The sequence below is a fragment of the Cydia amplana genome, chromosome Z (assembly GCF_948474715.1).
Source record: "Cydia amplana chromosome Z, ilCydAmpl1.1, whole genome shotgun sequence".
In the NCBI taxonomy this organism is placed as follows: Eukaryota; Metazoa; Arthropoda; class Insecta; order Lepidoptera; family Tortricidae; genus Cydia; species Cydia amplana.
The window spans coordinates 16,668,922-16,688,474 of NC_086096.1; the positions used below are offsets into that span (position 1 = coordinate 16,668,922).

At 39.2% G+C, this 19,553-nt stretch overlaps 1 protein-coding gene across 3 annotated transcripts; it reads left to right on the forward strand.

The window, feature by feature from the left end:
- Positions 1–228: 228 nt before the first annotated feature.
- On the forward strand, positions 229–18,779 carry LOC134661699 (F-box/WD repeat-containing protein 7). Of its 3 annotated transcripts, none has more exons than XM_063517868.1 (12): positions 229–368; positions 3,574–3,610; positions 4,175–4,947; positions 6,034–6,123; positions 7,202–7,246; positions 9,522–9,685; positions 10,780–10,995; positions 12,073–12,361; positions 13,138–13,319; positions 15,026–15,251; positions 16,471–16,681; positions 18,338–18,778. In XM_063517868.1, exons 3-12 carry the CDS (start codon positions 4,195–4,197, stop codon positions 18,622–18,624), a joined length of 2,463 nt encoding a protein of 820 aa, XP_063373938.1. In that variant the 5' UTR covers positions 229–368; positions 3,574–3,610; positions 4,175–4,194; the 3' UTR covers positions 18,625–18,778. The 3 variants fall into 3 exon arrangements, with proteins under 3 accessions (XP_063373938.1, XP_063373939.1, XP_063373937.1); XM_063517869.1 differs by having other exon boundaries at positions 3,574–3,599; XM_063517867.1 differs by lacking the exon at positions 3,574–3,610 and having other exon boundaries at positions 231–368; positions 18,338–18,779.
- Positions 18,780–19,553: the final 774 nt, after the last annotated feature.

Consider the following 19,553-nt stretch of genomic DNA (forward strand, 5'->3'; position numbering starts at 1 on the left):
TTCGGCGTTCACTAAATGGATTCGTATTATTGGGTCGTGTATTATTGGGTTGAGCGTTATCAGGGTGTACAAGCTTGGTCCGTGCCAATAATATGAAGCCACTGTTTGGACAGGGCAATAATGTACAACCCAATAATTCGCGTCCAAAAAAGTGGACGCCAATTATTGGGCTGTACATTCCTGGGTTGAGCATTAACCGGACTCGACAACAAAAAAAATAATGATTATGGTCGATGGCCGACCACGGTGTTTGAAGTCGAAGAAATTAATTGGTGCACATTGCATATTTTTAGTTTAGTAATTCATTGAATTATGTTGTTTCAAAGAAAATGAAGTAAAACTTATGAGATTACCGGCAGTGTATTCAGGTATGTTTTAGTGAGTTGAATATGTGGATGTGTGATTGGGAGTGCAGTTTCTCAACCCACTTTATGTTTTTACACCATTTTCGTATCAAAATCCCAGACAGAGCTATTTTGCTCGGGATGCGTTTCTGCGCATGCAATTTATCCCGATACCTATAGCATATTCTTAAGCATCCGGGAGCGGCCCTGTTTTTCTAATCGAATGCCTAGGTTGTTCGAATTGAACTTAAAACTAAGTAATTGTCCACACGTTTTTAAGACCCTGTGCACGTGAATCCTGTACTCGTCAAAAAAAAAGTTCTCACGGTTGTTTCAGAGTCCTTTAAGAGTTTTTTTTTGGTGGAATAGTGAAACGTGATTTATTTCCTGTGTTCTCGTAGTAGGAATGTGCAGCGTTGTAATATGGAGTGACAGTCACGTACAGACATGTAATATTATGAAATATAAAATTTGCAGATTTTCGTTTCTTACGTTCTTACTTTTTTCTTGTGGAATTATTATTTGTGGTTGCATTTGTTGTCTAGAGGCATAATGTATGACTAGATTAGCCTTGATTCTGACATTGAGTCTACTTAAGAAACATTCTGTTAGTCCTGCCTGCAATGGCCTTGCAATGCTTGGTCTTGTTTTTTTTCTTAATGCACAGCTGTAGTATCAAAACCAAAGAGTTTTTATAGACATGATAACAACAGATATTGGAATTTAATTAAACAGTTAAATGCATTGCATTTAAACACTTACATTTTCTTAATTGTTATTGTTATTGTTTGAAGTTAGAACACCTAATAAATGAAAGCAAAACAATATTGTTTGTTAATAAGTTGGTTAAAGCTTTTTATGTCTTGATTTTCGCCCACACCTCGCTGTATTTAGGCTCTCATTATAATCACCTATAACCATTGCCACTTTAATTGCTTGATTTTCTTTCCTCCGAATATCTTCTTGTGTTTCCTTTTATACCTCCTTTGACTGGTTCTTAATTTTGGCGTGTCTTTACCATTGACTTGTTGCCATTTGACGGGATGCTTGTATTCAAGTCTTCTTTTTACTCACTGTTTAACCCTTCAGCTGGCATACATCATTTTGAGTTATTGGAATTAAAACATTCTGTCAATTAATTAAATTCCTATTTCCTGCTGTGGAAGTTTGTCATATAACAAGTGAATGCTTTTCCTTTTTTTTTAATACGCTGGAACCCTACCATGTATTATTAATACTTCTGTCTAACCATAGAGCTTTTCATAGAGCTTTTGAATGTAGAATCAGATAAGAGAATATGTAATAACACATATTCTAGGACTAGACTACAAACGGATAGACTAGATTTTATTTGTCATAGCCCTAATTTAAGTAGTTATTATACATTATTTGTTTGCCACTGTAACGTGTTGTAGCATGTTGTGCAGGGATGCCGGATGATTAGTAAATAACATATGAAGATGCCGTCCATTAGTAAATAACATATGAAGATGCTGGATCATTAAAAAATAACATATGAAGATGCCGGATCATTAGTAAATAACATATGTAGTTGTCTCCAAACTTGAGGTAATAAAGTGCTGCTCCTTGGAAATTCTATTTCTGTAACATGGGAGACAGGAATATAAAATCAAGTAAATTTTGGCATAATTGTAAGGAATACTTGTTAGCACATTGGCTCAATTATTTTATTGGTTCTTAATAGTAAACACCTTTTCACCTCAGCATTCTAACATGGGTACTGCACTGCTTAAAAACAGTACCTAAGCATTATTAGATTTTGTTCACTGCATGAGACAAAATGGGGTCTCTATTGTTTCCCAAATAGTTTTAAGCCATAATGTATTGTTTGCGGAACGGTTTCAGTTTTATGACTAATTATAATATGACAAACAATACATTATGACTTCAAACTTTATGGGAAACAACGGACCCCCGACAAAATGACATTGAAGTGACCTTTACATTTGAGTATCATTCAGCGTGCAGGGTCAACAAGTTCGAAATACTTTGATTCTATTCATTGTCACTTTCACGTCGTTAGCAAAAAGAAAGAGATAGACAAACGTTAAACATCATTCCACTGTATATCGAGGGTTTATAATGTAGGACCCCCAAAAAAATTCAGAACGCATCCTTCACAAACACCAATGAGTTAATAATTACATTTTTTCAGGGGTTGTATTTATTCCTCTAATATGTTCTCACTGCTACACGAGATCAAAGTCATTTAAATCTCGTGTTTTTATTCCCTTGCTACTCTCAAGATTTTAAATTAAAACCTTTTGCTTGCATGGGTGTCGAAACTAAGTACTCGAACAAATATCGAACTTTGCTCTCTTGTTGCACAAATAACTTTTCTCTTATCATTGCTATTTTTGTGTTTACTGTTTACTAAGTACATGTATCGTCTGAATTCAAGTAGGTATATACATATAAAGACATTGCTTCTGCCGGTGTGTGGCATGGGTTTGACATTTAAAAAGTATGAGGACAAGTGAAACTTAAAGTGTCATTCAATAAAACTTGCTAACTATGTAAACAAAAGTTACTAGAAAATTGACATTCAGTGTCAATTTTAGTATGGCGGTTTGTTTACATAGTTAGCAAGTTCTATTGAATGACACACTATAAATGTGTTTTTTTTTAATATTATAGGCACTTAATGTAATGACTAGAGTCAATTTGAGATGTAAAATATTTACAGTTGCAATAAGAATTGAATTAAAGAAGTTTGTAAATATATAATAAAGGCACTAAAGCTCTGGTTTCCTAGGATAGTGGTGCCGTCATGTATCGGCCGTCTCCATACAAAATACTATATACTAATCCATATATAGCCGTATTATTTTGTATGGAGACGGCCGCTATAATATGACGGCACCGTTATCCTAGGAAAACAGACCTTTACTCTTAATTAATATTGTTTACTTCAAGGATGAGTCACATTTGTTATTCCGAGTTAGAAATTGCTTGCTATCTGTATTCATAACACTTAAGTCTATATTTTTTTAACCACTAGCACTGGTATGCTTTTGCCCCCAAAAAACTGGGCTATGCATATTAATTACATAAACACTAACTATAACTACCATCTATCCATGTTGTTCCCAGCAATCTTGGTAATAAATATAATTGTGTTTGCTATTGTGTTCTCAGGGTTTCTATTTTTGTAAGGTTCACTATATGTTTTATAAACATAATGACAATTTAAAAAAAATTGTTTCAGGTTGCTTCGGATGTCCTGAAAGAATTGTAAGAACTATGTAAGTTTAGATACAAGTATTATTGTAATTAAATCACTACACTTTATAAAACAAAGTCTCCCGCCGCGTCTGTCTGTGTGTATGTATGTAGGTATGTTCGCGATAATATGAAAAATTACTGAACGAATTTTCATGCGTTTTTCACTAGTCATATAATTTGTTTAGGTTTTGTATAACCCTTGCGAAGCCGGAGCGGGTCGCTAGTATTATACATAAGGTTTACCCGGGTAAGATCATATAATTGCAATTCGTTTTTTCAAAGTAGTGACGAATTGCTTCCAAAATAGTAGTTATTTTACATCACTAGCAATACAATGACGTGTGACCAGGCGTGTCTCACTCCGCGATTTCGTCGCTTTGCTACAGGTAGCTAAAAGTACATCCGTTCGACCCCAATTTTGAGGAAAGCCATAAACCGCACGTGGCGCTGTCGCCACCTAGCGGCCATATCTGTGCTGATCGTAACAGACGCGTTTCGTTAGAGTGAGTCTTCTGTACTTAGTACTATTATTTATTCTGTGGTGTGACGCCATTTAATTACCTAATTTGCTGTTTCCTTTGCAGAGCTCACGCAATACTCTAGAATGGATCCAACATGTTCTCATTTTAATTTTGATGCATATGAAGCGGTTAATAATGTCACGTTTGACACAGAAAATAAGACTGACAGTGAAGCCTGTGTGGTTGACAATGAAGCTTCATCTCAAGATAATTCCAAGCATAAGATAGATGATATAGAGCGCCAGGACTTTGATGAGGAGAATAGAATAATAAATCATTGTTCTAGTATGATTGTGGATGGTAAAATAGCCGCGAGTCCACATTACTCTGGCAACCTGTCCAGTGCGAGCTCCAGTCTGGCGTCCAGCTCGGAGACCATATCCGCCTTCCCAAATATTATAGCCAATGACTACAGTTTACCTGGCTGTAGCAAAACAGAAGATTGTGAAGATAGTAATGCGACAATAAAAAATATGATACATTCTCGAAAACCTGCAAGCACAGTCGAGGAGCCTCCGAGGAAAGAAGTCTACAAGCCTGACTTCATGCAAAAACTTCTTAGTAGTGGTGTCCAAGAGAAGAAGGACTTTCCTAAAGGAAAGCTGTATAAAGCGGAGCAGATGGGTGAGAGTTCTTGCGACAACCATACTCCCGATGTGAGCGACCTGGAGGCTACTGGTGGGCCCTCGGGGCGCACCAGCTCCAACGCGTCCAGCATCGGCAGCACCGGCTCGGACAGCAACAAGGACTTTACCGTGCCCTCCACGTCCAACGCCGACAAGTTGCTAGGCCTCGACGACACGAGGAAGAATGAGCCGGGGAGCTCCAAGTCATCTGTAAGTTTAATGTTGGAGTATGATCATCGCTCGTTTATTTCTTATCTTGTATCATTCTCTATTCGCCACTCGTTCTTACGAGTAAGTCGTCTTGTTCAGTACCTGTCACAGTTTTCTTTGTGTCAAATTCTGTAACTAGGCTATCTCTTTTTAGGTCATATAATTTTTTCGTCACGATCTTCCTTAGTATTCATCGTTCTTCTCTTTAATTTTTAATCTCATTTACTTATTCGGCAAAAAATCAATGACACGTTCGGCTGTCTGGTCACATTCGTAATTATAGTGTCTTTCGGTTTTGTTCGCATTCTGAGTAGGTACGTCACATTAGTTTTTCGTGTCATTCGCTAATTGTGACTATTGGTTCATATCGTCAGGTGACAAGCAAAAGTCACTAAGTACCTCCACAAGTTCGTAGCCATAGTGAACCATATTAGTACGAAAAGAAGGTTGATTTTTGTTTAAATATTTTATAGTAATTAGTGACTTTTGCTTGACACCTGACGATATCACACTTAAATTTCAAAAACCTATTGCAAATATCTTTACAATACCTTTTTTTTACTACATAATATTACCTGAATATTATGTATTACACGTAAAAGTGCGCGACCGTGAATGGGACGAGCAGCAGATTTGCCCAAAAAAGAACAAGACGAATTGCAAATGTGGGCAAAAAAGAGTGTGACGGAAAACGAATGTGATTAAGGATAACCTGCGAATGAGACCGTGACGTAAAAAGAATAAGACAATAACCTTTTCGCCGTCACGTCAATGAAGTAATAAGGTGTTATCAACACCAAGCCATAAATTGCACGTAAACAACCCGAATCAAGTCGTGGCGTGTGGGGCACGAAATTTACTGACTTTATATCAAGTCAACGGCGGCGAAAAGGTTAAGAGAGAGACAAGTATACAGAAAGCTAACAAGATGAACAAAGAACCAGTGACAAATGCAGAATGAAAATTAATAAAATATAAACAAAAATTTAATAAGACGAGCGTGATGATACAAATGTTGGCACACTTAAACCATCATTATTATATAAGTATAATATTTATTAAATTTAAATGACGTATTGTTTTCAGCCCTTCATGCAGCCATTTTGCGATGGGGATGATGACTCGGATGACGACGTTATTGAAGAAACGTGGTGTACTTGTTTATCATCACATGAGGTATTTTGTTGTTTTGTATAAATCAAAATTGGACGTAGTTTAGGGTAAAAGATCCAATCCACAAAAATCTGTTAGTCAAATTTGAACTTTCTGTCAAACGGAAAAGTCGTTCAGTTAAATGACAAATTTTTGAGGATGGATCTTTTACGCTAAACTACGTCCAAATATACTTGGTCAACCAGATCTTGACAGTAGAAAAAGGCGGCAAATTTGGTTGAAAGCATACTCAGTCAGCTATCAATCACTGATCTAATATTATTACTTTTGATTCCACACCAAACATTAAACGAAAATCTGACCTGATTGTTCGTTTCACGGACACGGAATGGATTTTGACGACACCAGTAATGATTGTTATGAGAGAGATAACAGAATTGTTACGTGTCTTTTACTTGTTAAAAGTGAACAGTAACCAAATGTTTGTTAGAGAAATTTTATCCTGAATATTAATACTATCGATTAGTATAATAAAATAGGGTGTGTGTGTTTTTTTTTCATTTTAGTTGGTTCGAGTCCCGGGCGAGGCAAGCGAGTTTTAGAAAATCTTTGAATGCAGTTTTGTTTCTTTTTAAAAATAAAGGAATGTCTCCTTTCAGTAAAATGAGCTAGCTCAAGGATTTAAGGTAGTTTCCCTCCAGGGCCCGAGTTAACTTTCCACACTGTATATATATTTCGGGGATCTCGGAAACAGCTCTAACGATTTCGATGAAATTTGCTATACGGGGGTTTTCGGGGGCGAAAACTCGATCTAGCTAGGTCTTATCTCTGGGAAAACGCGCATTTTCGAGTTTTTATATGTTTTCCGAGCGAAGCTCGGTCACCCATTAATATAACACATCTGACTTCCTCCTAGCCTAGTCGGTAACCTACAAAGAGGAGGTCCCCGGTTCGAATCCCGGATAGGGCATTTAGGTGCTCATCATGCAAATATTTGTTCCTGAGTTATAGATGTGTTGTAATTCTAACCCCCTTATTCCTATAACAAATAAACCGCTTTCGCGAGCAACAGGAACATTAATAAATGATTGTAGTAAACACATTGTAGGTAATAATAATAAATAAACCTGCGTGTTTCCAGGACGACGAGGATGACGAAGAGCCAGAAATTGATGAGAGACTTTGGGTAAGTTAATTGATATCTAGATCGATCACTTTTTAACCTTTTCGACGCCGTGTCCAACACAAAAGCTGTCACGCTGACGCCACGTCACCGAAGTGTCAAAACTGAAATTGAACTTTATGCATATGCACGTATGTCTATGTTGCTCTGTGGTCTGTGACCGATTAATCGGTCTTTGGCGTTGAACCTACGGTGCGGATATATCGGTCATTGGCGTCCAAAAGGTTAAATGAAGACGTTATAAAGGAATATTCGTCAAAATCATTGACGTATATCTCAGGACGGGCCTTACGGGCACTAAAATGGTACTCTCATCTCTGTTGGAATTTGGATCAGGCTCCGTACAGAGTTGGCCATGGTCCTTTGGCATCATAAATTGGTTTGCAGTCGCTGCGTTTGTTTCCCGTTATGCGAGCGAGAGTGTACAACGTATATAATATACATATAAGTACAATACCACTAAGGTTTTGAAGTCCTCTAAGCATGAATATAAATGAAATTGGTGATTCGAAAACTCTGCATGACAAAGTTTGGAAGTGTCATAATTAATGTCTTGCTTCTATGAAAATATGACGTTTATAATGACACTCTTAACTTCGTTCCGTTCAAATTGGTGCAAAGTTAGCTTGGACGAACTCGACTCATTATGGAATATTGTTTACAGTAGGTAAGTTTAATCTCGTATAATTTTACAATAGTTATTGGAACGAATTAAAAAATTCTATACTTAATTGAGTTTTCAAGAACTTTATTTAGTAGCTTGTATATAATAGGTACTTCAGGTGCGCTACTACCCGACTACATTTACAAACACAAAAAATAAAATATATCTTTATTTTGTAATGTTTCGGAACAAAATAATTAATAGGCACCGGAATCTGTAGCTATAGTAGTAATTAGGAATTTGTTACTTTGGCTCTTTTCGAAGCAACTATAAGTAAGAAATCTGGACAAAATTGGTACATAATTGCTGAAGTTCATGCCTAACTAGTTAAATATTTAACAGACTCGGATTAACTACCTCAACAGGTAAGGCCACTAATATGCGAAATCTCAATATGGTGTTAAGGCCTTTAATATAGTAATAGCGTTATTCATAAACGGCTACTAACTTAATCAGTTGATGATCGTCGTTTGTCCCTATCTGTAGTTATGCCATAGAGAGGGACAAACGATGATCATCAGCTGATTAACTTAGCAGACGTTTATTATATTTGCGGGTGACGAATCTTACTTCACCGTGATACAGTTATAACTAGTACGGGGAGTAAAGGACTCATTCTTCTCATAATATGATGTATAACTTTGCAACTAAATTAGTATTTACGTAGGTACCTAAATCAGACTGATGTACGTACCTCCCTACCTTAAATGTAACTTTTACTTGTTGTTACTTTAGTTGTGTTATTGAAATAAAGAAATTTTATGCATTTTTGCTTGAATAAATTGAAATTGAATTGAAATTTATTATTTATATGTATCTCCTTGGATATCACGGGCCTATAATCCCGGTTTTTTGATAGGCTTGCGTGGGGACACAGATCCAACACGTAGAGACCCCTTGGAGAGCTTTTATGTCATGTATTAGAACGCCTGCTGGAACCCGTTCACAGGTGCAACAATAGACACCCATGAACCGGTCTCAGCAGGCATTGAGACTATTATTCTCTTTATTTATTTTTGATCTTAGGTTAGGATATTTTATAATATGGATATAAAAATAAAATACAAAAACACTTACAAAAACAATACAAAATACATAATAAAATATAATAAACACATTATAAAAAACCTAACCTAGGGTGCCGCCGCCCGCCAGCAGCGGGGCAAGGCCCAAGCTGCCGATGGTCAGGGCTGCAGAGAGAGGAACCGGCGGACTATCCGCGCCGTGTCCAAGATCACCGCCTTCTGCATCTGGCCCTTGATCCAACCACCTAGCGAGAGTCTCTCAAGATGTTGGTCGAGACTCTTCGCTATTAGACCGTTCGCTGAAACAACTATCGGGACAATGATCGTTGAATCAACATCCCACATGGCGGTTATCTCGTGAGCCAAGTCTAGGTACTTACTGGACTTGTCCTTCTCGGCTTTCACGAGATTCTCATCATGGGGGATGGTGATGTCAACGAGCACGGCCCGGCGTTGCGCTCGATCTATTATCACAATGTCAGGCTTATTGGCTACGATAGTCCTGTCAGTGATGATAGATCGATCCCAATAGAGCGTGGCACGACTATTATTTATTATTATTATGAATAACGCCGTAAATATTTGGCAGAGAAAGAGGCGTTACGAGCCGCCTCCGCCTCAGTACGCGAAGAAGTTCTGCCCGGACGGCAGCACGAGCGCGCCGCCCGACGGCGGCTGGCTGCAGGCGCTGCCGCCTTCCGCCATGCCCGCCGCCCTTCAAGGACCACCTGAAATTAAAAATTGGCTCAACAGGTACACCCGGCCGATAAACTGCATGGCCACTTTATGAATTCATTAATTTTGTAGCTCGCTGTACATATACGTGTAAGGCCGGAGTGGACGCTCGGAGCGGAGCGTTCGGCGGGGCGTCGGGCTCACGAAGTGATTTGAGCAGCGTGCACTAAGGCCGCTACTATTCTTTTTTTTTTAATTTGCATTCAATATACTATACATTATATAAAGTACATGAAACCCCTTGGGGTGTGGCAAAAGATGAAATTAAATTATTATTTACAAGTAGTCATGTTAATAATTAATTATATCAGTTAAAAATAAAATTTAAAATAGTTACAGAGAAATAGTACATTAATTCGCTAGGTGCACGACTGGTGCTGCCCTCATTTTGTCGGACTTTCTACGTTAAATCTTATGGAGTAAAATTAGTTCAAGCGGCTGCCGCTAGTACTAATGTCGGACATTCCATAAGATTACCTGTGTTTGTGACGATCAGCACCACTTCCCCCTCCACCGACTTCGCACCTTGCCAATAAGTTTACATATGTTTAACATGCACGCCGCACGCCCCGCCCCGCTGCACGCCCAACATAGCGTTCACTCAGGCCTTACACTTATACTGACTCACGATAGTTGGTCGAATCGTGCGTGACTACTCGTAGTTGTGATTGGACTGACCAAACCTATGTCGTCTTTCATTGTATCAGTGCTAACATTGTACTGGGGTTATTTATAAAATTGGATAAATTTAACACATTCAGTGACAGCGCGAGCTACGCGCACCGAGCGTAGCCAATAACATGGGAAAACCCGTATGTAACGACAAGCGCCTACGAACAGAGAACCCGCCTAGCGGGTCGCTGGCAGTGAATGTGTTAACCAAACTGCTCGAGTTGTAAGAAGCCATGGAAAAGGACCAATCTTGTTTTTTTTTTTTTTACTTATCTAGTCAGTTCCCTCAATCAATTTGTGAAAGATGATTTGATATTAACCTTGATCATAATTATCATTGAATTATTCAGCTTTGATGAATAAATCTGTGAAAACTAACAGCCAATAAGAACAGTCAATAAAAATTGCAACTTTTATAATTGTAATTGCATATTTTATAGATTCCAATCGTGGTCGAATGCCGAGAAGATTCAAGCGATCGACGCTCTGATCGGGCGCTGCGCCGCGAGCCACGTGCGGCACATGATGAAGGCCATCGAGCCGCTGTTCCAGAGGGATTTCATCTCGCTGCTGCCCAAGGAGCTGGCGCTTACGGTGCTGGGCTACCTGCAGCCCAAGGACCTGCGGCGCGCCGCGCAAACTTGCCGATACTGGAGGTATAGTTGGTCAAAACAATTTGTCAGTAAATAGGAACAAAAAAACTATACACATCCTTTTAAGGGTTCCGTACCCAAAGGGTAAAAAAGGGACCCTATTACTAAGACTCCGCTGTCCGTCCGTCCGTCCGTCCGTCCGTCCGTCCGTCCGTCCGTCCGTCCGTCCGTCCGTCCGTCCGTCCGTCCGTCCGTCCGTCCGTCTGTCCGTCCGTCCGTCCGTCTGTCACCAGGCTGTATCTCACGAGCCGTGATAGCTAGACAGTTGAAATTTTCACAGATGATGTATTTCTGTTGCCGCTATAACAACAAATACTAAAAACAGAATAAAATAAAGATTTAAGTGGGGCTCCCATACAACAAACGTGATTTTTGACCGAAGTTAAGCAACGTCGGGCGGGGTCAGTATTTGGATGGGTGACCGTTTTTTTGCTTGTTTTTTTTTTTGTTTGTTTTGCTCTATTTTTTGTTGATCGAGTCCGACTCGCACTTGGCCGGTTTTTTTTTGAGTGCTAGTACTAGTATAAGACATAGATAGTATAAGATAATATTTATTCATTTAAAACTTATGCTAATTTGATTGATACAATGGTAATTATCCAATTTATGCTTAAATACTAGTACATTCATAGATTCAACTTAAAATAAGTAAAGGTCATGTTAAGAACTATAAATACCGGACAAATGTGTATTTGTTCTCTCTGTCTATGTTTGAAATGAGACAGTCCTTTCACACACTATAACAGATTCTATTTCCTCGTTTACTTTTGGCGGCGTGACTCGGTCGTTCACAGCTTTGCTACTGGTCGCATGCCACATGTTGTGCGCCTTTTGCCACTGGGATCTTGGTGAGATGTTTAGTACACCCCATAGCGATCCTATGGGATTCGAGATCGACTACGTAGTTTCTAGTCTAAATATTATTCTACTTCCGACTATTCAATCGCTACATATCCAATTTCGGTACGAGTGGTGTTCATGATAGTCCATGAGGCGTAAATGAAATGCTTCGCCGGTGGGATAGGAGCCGCTTTAGCATACATACTATATGACTGTTAAGACTGACATGGTCTCTTTTAGGTTCCTTGCTGACGACAATCTACTATGGAAGGAGCAGTGCCGGCGTATAGGCATAACGACACTCAAGAAGATGCCTCGGTCGCTGCCTCGCTGCGTCAGCCCCTGGAAAGCGGCCTTCATGCGCCAATACCTGATCGAGAACAACTGGCTACACAAACCGGTCAACAACCCCATCATGATGAGAGGACACGATGATCATGTCATAACCTGCTTGCAGTTCTACGGAAATCGCATTCTTAGCGGCAGCGACGACACTACGCTGAAAGTGTGGTCGGCTATTACGGGAAAGGTAAGTGCGCATTTGCATACTTCAGTAACTTTCAAACGTGCTTGGGTGTTCACAGAAGTCACGTTTGCACTAGTTGAAGCCGCTTCAGATGTAGAGTAGCACAAAACATATGGGCAAATACAATAAAAAGTCACGTGCATTTTTGTACGCGAAATTATCTTGACAATTACATTCACAGCCTGGGCCCTAGGGCGGAACTGATATACCCCGGGATCTCTTAGGTTGCTACTGGAAATCTCTTAGGATGAGGATTTAATTGACAGTTATCTTGTACACAACAAACTGATTAACGTTACAACACACGACGGGTGCTGTCATCCCATTGAGAATCGTAATTTATTTTTGTACAATTAATAATATTAAACTCCACTATTATATTGACTGACGGTTCAGTTTGTTGCAACCAGGCCGTTGAAAGTGTTAAGTTAATAAAGAGGCCACCACTACCAGGTGTCAGTACAAAAGAATTGACAGTATTCAAGTTTAGAATCATTTCTGATTATTCTGGTTCCTCGTTCGAAGAACATCGACAGAGATTGGGACGTGACATCCGAACAATATTTGTTATTTTTAAATCTGGCGACGTGCTGCGTGCACATATGTGACAATGAGTATAATATAGTTAGTCAAACTAATGTGTCAGTAAATAAGAACAAAAAAACTATACTCATCCTTTTCTTTTGGCTGCTAATATAAGACAAAGATAGTACGATTCTCTCTGTCTATATTTGAAATGAGACAGTCCTTTGACAAACTGTATATGTGTGTTATTACAGTGCCTGCGCACGCTGGTGGGGCACTCTGGCGGCGTGTGGTCCTCGCAGATGGTGGGCGACCTGGTGATCAGCGGCTCCACCGACCGCACCCTGCGCGTGTGGGACGCCAAGACAGGCCAGTGCCAGAAGGTGCTCGCTGGACACACCTCCACGGTGCGCTGCATGCATCTATACAACAACAGGTCAGTTTACAACTGCACACAATGGGGTTGGCCGGTCGAAGTATTTAGCAGATGGCTTGCCCTGTCAATCCCTAGAATTGTGTCAATTTTTTGTTTTTTTTAATGCCCTGGATGCCTTTTAAGCCAAATCTCAAAGAAAAAGGGGCAAGGTATGATGGCGCCATCTATGCAAACCTTTGACAGTTGCTAACCTCATTATATTGCTTATCCATGTGTTGATTTTAATATAGAAGAATACTGTGTATATAGATATAAAATTACATCAAGGATCGGCTTAGTCAATGAGCCTGGCTTGATCAACAAAGAAATGGAGCATTATATTAGATTATTTACTTCTTAATCTCCTTTTGTCATGCTCAAGAACTTGTAATTTTGGTTTTGTCATACTAAAAATGATTTCTTTTTGCAATATACTTAGAAATCAAGATTTATTCGTGTATGGTGTGCAGTAACCTCATAAATGTATATGACAGTCTGGTGCAAAAACATACTTTATTTTTTATAGAATCTTAAAATACACAATCTACATTTAGAGCATAGTTAATGAGCTAAATGCGAATTTATACTTATAGTTTTAAAATGGCTATTTACAATTATACAATCTGTAATATTAGGGTTCCGTTCCGGGGGACTCTTGCCTGTCCATCTGTCACACTCTTAAATATCTTGAGAACTACTTAAACTATCGATTTGAAATTTGGAATAGTTACGAATAAAGAAGTAGTGGTGAAATTATAAGACTTAATATTGAAATTTGAAGGTCACCTCTGAATTTCAGAACCAACCCGTTTCACGGTACACAAGAATAGTAATTTTATTGAAACTTAGAGCATCAATTGAACTTTAGATGCTCTAACAATTAGAAATATAATTTAGTAAAATGCAGAATTTTAAAAGTTCGTGGAATTATTCATATGACGACCTGTTAGAGAAAGTCAAAAAAGATTCAGTATTAGTGCGTCCTTAGGGTGGTATTCCACCTGTCCAATTTCTATGTCCAATGAGCATTGTGTCTCACTCTCTCATTAAGCAAAATGTGAGACGCAAATACACATTGGACAGGTAGAATACCTTTGATGGAAAATCCATGTGGCGCTTTGTGCAGACGTATTGAATTTCTGACATTAGTTTATGTTATACGCGATAAAGGTGACCATAATATGGCAGCAAAATGGAAAAAAAAAGTATATCAATTCCGACATGAAGTCAGAGATGTAGTCGAAAATTGTATTAATTCAGTTAACTATACGTTTCATATTAACTACATTAACTGATATAAAATATGCCGATAAGCGAACTTTTTACAGCAATACTTGGTCTTGCAATTCTTAGACAGGCGAATGTGACACGAGTAATGCATTAATTCTTTCGAGAATATGCCATTATCTCTGAATCTTAGCTGAATCAGAATATTTTAGATACATACTAGTAATTCCAATACTGCTTTTGCGAGTGTTGGGATTATACGCGATACGTCCTGGCTAATCTATTATTTACTTGAGCTATAAAGTTGGTATTGAGTGATGTTTGGGTGCAGTGGTGTCGAGAATATGCCATTATCTCTGAATCTATGCTGTAGCAGAATATTTTAGATACATACTAGTAATTACAATACTGCTTTTGCGAGGGATTATACGCGATACGTCCTGGCTAATATATTATTTTCTTGCGCTATAAAGTTGGTATTGAGTGATGTTTGGGTGCAGGGTGGTGTCGGGATCGCGCGACGCCACGCTGCGCGTGTGGTCCATCCCCGAGGGGCGCTGCCTGCGCGTGCTGGTGGGGCACCTGGCGGCCGTGCGCTGCGTGCAGTACGACGGGAAGGTGGTCGTGTCCGGCGCCTACGACTACTTCGTCAAGGTGTGGAACCCCGACACCGGCGAGTGCCTGCACACGCTCGCGGGACACACCAACCGCGTCTACAGTCTACAGGTAACGTTATATTAACCCTTAAATGCATGATTATTTCTTTTTGCCCGAAATTAATATATGTATCACATAATTGTTTGCCGTTTCTAGGAAAAATAGTAAAAAAAATTATATCATTGTGTTTCACTGCGAAATCAGTGTTAAAAGTTGCATAGGCTAAATCATATTTTTGGAAATATACAGCTATTAGTAAAGAGTATAGGAAAAATCTTAACTGCCATCAGAACGGTACACTATTTATCATAGGAACGATAAAGTTTGTAAATATAAAATAATTACCAACCCTGAAAAATCTGCCCAAAATCACATACTAAAAATCATCAACTTCCAAGTTATTCCAAGTTTTCCGACATTTCGTCTATAAACAAATGTAATTTTTATAAATTAAAATACTGCGTAAATTTATGTAATAATTCGGAAAACTTATTAGTTTTACTATTAAAATAATATACAGGAACAAATAGAATTTGTTTAACCCTTAATCTGTGAGCAGTCTAATGCTTTGTAGACATTTGGCAACACTATGCATTTAAGGGTTAAACCTATTTGTGACGTTCCTCGGTAACGGTACCTAATGGCGGTTGGCGCTTACGCTATTATTAACAACGCTCGCGGTGCTGCGCGACGTAAGCGCCGACCGCCATAAGCTAGCTACCTTTACCCGTGGAACGTCACATTTTATTGCTGACACATAACTTCACTCATCTTGCACTCATTATTCTGTTTCATCCTCTTGAGCTACTACAATCTGTCTCTCATGAGACTTTTAGCAGTATTTTGATTGGTGCTTATTCCTGCGGTCTCAGTACGTAACATGTGTCTCCTCATTATTTAGACACATATAGTTACTGTGGCTGGACTAAACATTGAGGTATTTTATGCTTTAACTGTCGCACATTGTTGATGTTTTTGTTCCATTAGTGACTGAGCCCTAGCACCGCCGAGTTAAGAACGCATTGAATGCCATCCAAACACAGCAAATGTAATCAATGCCAGCCATACAGCGAATGTAATCACGCACGGGTAACACAAAGCCTTAACAAATTATACACCTAAACATTCCTCAAGAATCACTATATCCACTCTATTGATAAGTGAAAACCGCATGAAAATCCGTTCAGTAGTTGAGTTTATCGAACATACAGACAGACGCGGCGCGGGTCTTTGTTTTATAAGGCGTAGTGATTGTAATGTTTTGATATTTATAACGAATGTGGTGCAGTTTGACGGCGTGCACGTGGTGAGCGGGTCGCTGGACACGTCGATCCGCGTGTGGGACGTGGAATCAGGCCAGTTGAAGCACACGCTCACGGGTCACCAGTCGCTCACCTCCGGCATGGAGCTGCACTCCAACATACTCGTCTCCGGCAACGCGGACTCAACCGTTAAGGTGTGGGACATCACCACCGGACACTGCCTTCACACGCTGTCAGGTGAGCGTTACTGTCACATGTTCACATACAGGGTGCCCAGTAATTAATGGATAACCTTCTAACCAACGACAGGGCACCTTAGGCTGGTACAGAAAATGCACTTATAGGTCTAATAAAAGTTTCGTGGTTTTCGAGATAATCGCACTTTTCTAAATTTTAAGCTATTAAAAAGGACAGAAAAGTTCGATTATCTCGAAAACCACGAAACTTTTACTAGACCTATAAGTGCATTTTCTGGACCAGCCTAAGGTGCCCTGTTGGTGGTTAGATGGTTATCCATTAATTACTGGGCACCCTGTATATACCTACAGAGCATGTGTTTAGTAGGTACTAAACACACCCTAATTCGGAGGACTAGTTAAAGCGCGCCCTGACTCCGACTTGCTAGATTATTATCTTGCATATCATGAGGCCACATTTTTGATAAATGTTTTAAAACGAGTTACATATATGTTAATTATTGCAAATCCCACATTGACATGCACTCTAGTAAAAGCATGAGATATAATATTTTATATTATCTAATGAAATATTTGAGGTATCTTTAGTTTGAATCACCTGGCATTTTTTTACTTGCTTTCAGTTATTTCGTGCCGATTGTAAACTGACTCCGAACTAAACAAAATCACGGGAAAAAAAATATGTAGTTTTGTAAATTGGTACAGTTACACCTTGTAGGGTCTAGTTGAATATACTAAAAGTCCTCGAGGGTTGGGGGATGCGTACAATATCGGTGCTAGTAGCATTATGAAATTTCTGATAAAAGTTTTCTTGGCATCTATTTGGAAACCATAATACAGGAAACGTGTTAATAGTATTTTATGCAACCGTTGTTTAAGAGGGGTCAAAAAAGGCGAGTGGCGTGAGTAACAATTTGAGGCGAAGCCGAAAATTGTTAATAAAGACGCCACGAGTATTTTTTGACTCAGTTAAACAACGTTGCATACAATACTTTTTCTACGACCAAACACTTTGAAATAAAATTGTAAATTTAACAAATATTTTTCATGTCATCTAGTGGAATTCTACCTACCGTATCGACCTGTTTTTAGTGATTCTTGTGCTATTACTGATATTTCTTCAGGCGTAGACACTAAGTTTTTGTCTTCATCCATTTTAACTTGAAAGACACACTGTTTTTTAACACAAAAGTTAAGTTTTCATTCGACAGGCACAATAGTATTCATATTCAAGATTCACAATATTCAAGAAGTAGCAAAGAATGGAGGGTACGAGCGGGAAAAGAATGAATGAAATTAAAAAAAAAACATGTCTATGGTTCACTTATTTGTCAGATATGACATTCACACCCATAAGCGAGAGCGAGAAAGATATATTTCTTTCTCGCTCTCACTTATGGGTGCGACGAACCTTGGTCGCGTTGCGGTGCGACAGTGTGTTACGACTATAAGGTTGGCAACAATGTATTTTTTAAGTGGCCATTACACGAAGTATCGTAAAAGAGCCAAAAAGATACTGCGTGTATGCACAAATACTTTTTTAGGGTATAGACTAAAGACTTGTCTTGACAACTTTAAGATAGGGTTTTAAAGATGTGTGCACGACCCTTTAAATGACAAATAAAAGCACGGGAGTAGAAAAAATTGATAAGTGCCTTTTACACAGGGTATTAAATGTAATATTTGTTGTGTGTAGGTCCTAACAAACACCAATCGGCGGTGACGTGCCTGCAGTCGTGCAACCAGTTCGTTATAACGTCGTCGGACGACGGCACGGTGAAGCTGTGGGACGTGGTCACCGGCGAGTTCATCCGCAACCTGGTGGAGCTCAGCTCGGGCGGGTCGGGCGGCGTGGTGTGGCGCATCCGCGCCTCCGCCACCAAGCTCATCTGCGCCGTGGGCTCGCGAAACGGCACCGAGGAAACCAAGCTGCTCGTACTCGACTTTGACGTGCCCGGCGCCTGTCGCAAGTGCGACGAATAGCATCGACTCAACCGACGCTTGATGCGTCGCTACGTCAACCTGTACGCTCCGTGGAACTTTTAAACGCGTCGTCTGTGTCACCCTGTTCTGTCCGTGCATGGGACGGCAAAAGCGACTCGTGTTGTGCGGGTGGTTATTTCATGCTTAAAAATTTAACAGTCGACACTCGCCACGAAACAACCATCATTCGTATAATAATAAATAACGCGAGGCAATCATACACAAATGGACCAGGTCCCGAATCATGACCTATCTAGTATAAGAAATTAATGACACAATATACGTACAAGTTGCATTTATTCCTCAAGTAATTATTAATTTGTTTATTGTTATATAGTTTCCTCCATATGCAATTATGTTAGCTTAAAATCAATCATGCACTAAGTGGTTTAAATTTATAATTTGAAATAATGTATATGTATATACAAAAACACTTGTATTTTCATTATTATATCATTGGTGCAGAGAGGCATATGTTTGCTCGTATGTCAATTAAGTTTTGATTTCACGTTTTGGCCGATCCATGCATGTGTACAAACAACACTAAGATGTCATCACTGAACAATGAACACCTGTGATGAGCTATCGTTATCGTTGTATCTGTGGTCGCTGCACCGTCATACCAAGCTACCCACCGGCCGACTCAAGTGTGCGAGTCTAAGTAGGCTAGCGCGGACGGGTCGCCTGTTCGCGGAACTCAACTATACATGTACTCAACTGGTAAACTAATTCAACATTATTACATTATATAACAAGTATAGTCCTTAATATTAATAATTAAATTTGTTCACTCGATCAACATGATGGCTTAATGCCATCATTATTGCCAAATTTCAAATGTATGCTTCATTATCCCAAAGAATTATAAAAGCATTGGGTAGGTATTAAGTTAATTACTATGCATAATTAAAAATATATGACGACGGTTC

Bases quoted from the DNA above. Each gene is read 5' to 3' on its own strand.
- LOC134661699 (XM_063517867.1), top strand. From the start codon at position 344: ATGAGATTACCGGCAGTGTATTCAG. The intron at 6,124-7,201 runs GTATTTTGTTGT...GCGTGTTTCCAG, and splicing joins CTTGTTTATCATCACATGAG to GACGACGAGGATGACGAAGA. The intron at 10,996-12,072 runs GTATAGTTGGTC...GGTCTCTTTTAG, and splicing joins CAAACTTGCCGATACTGGAG to GTTCCTTGCTGACGACAATC.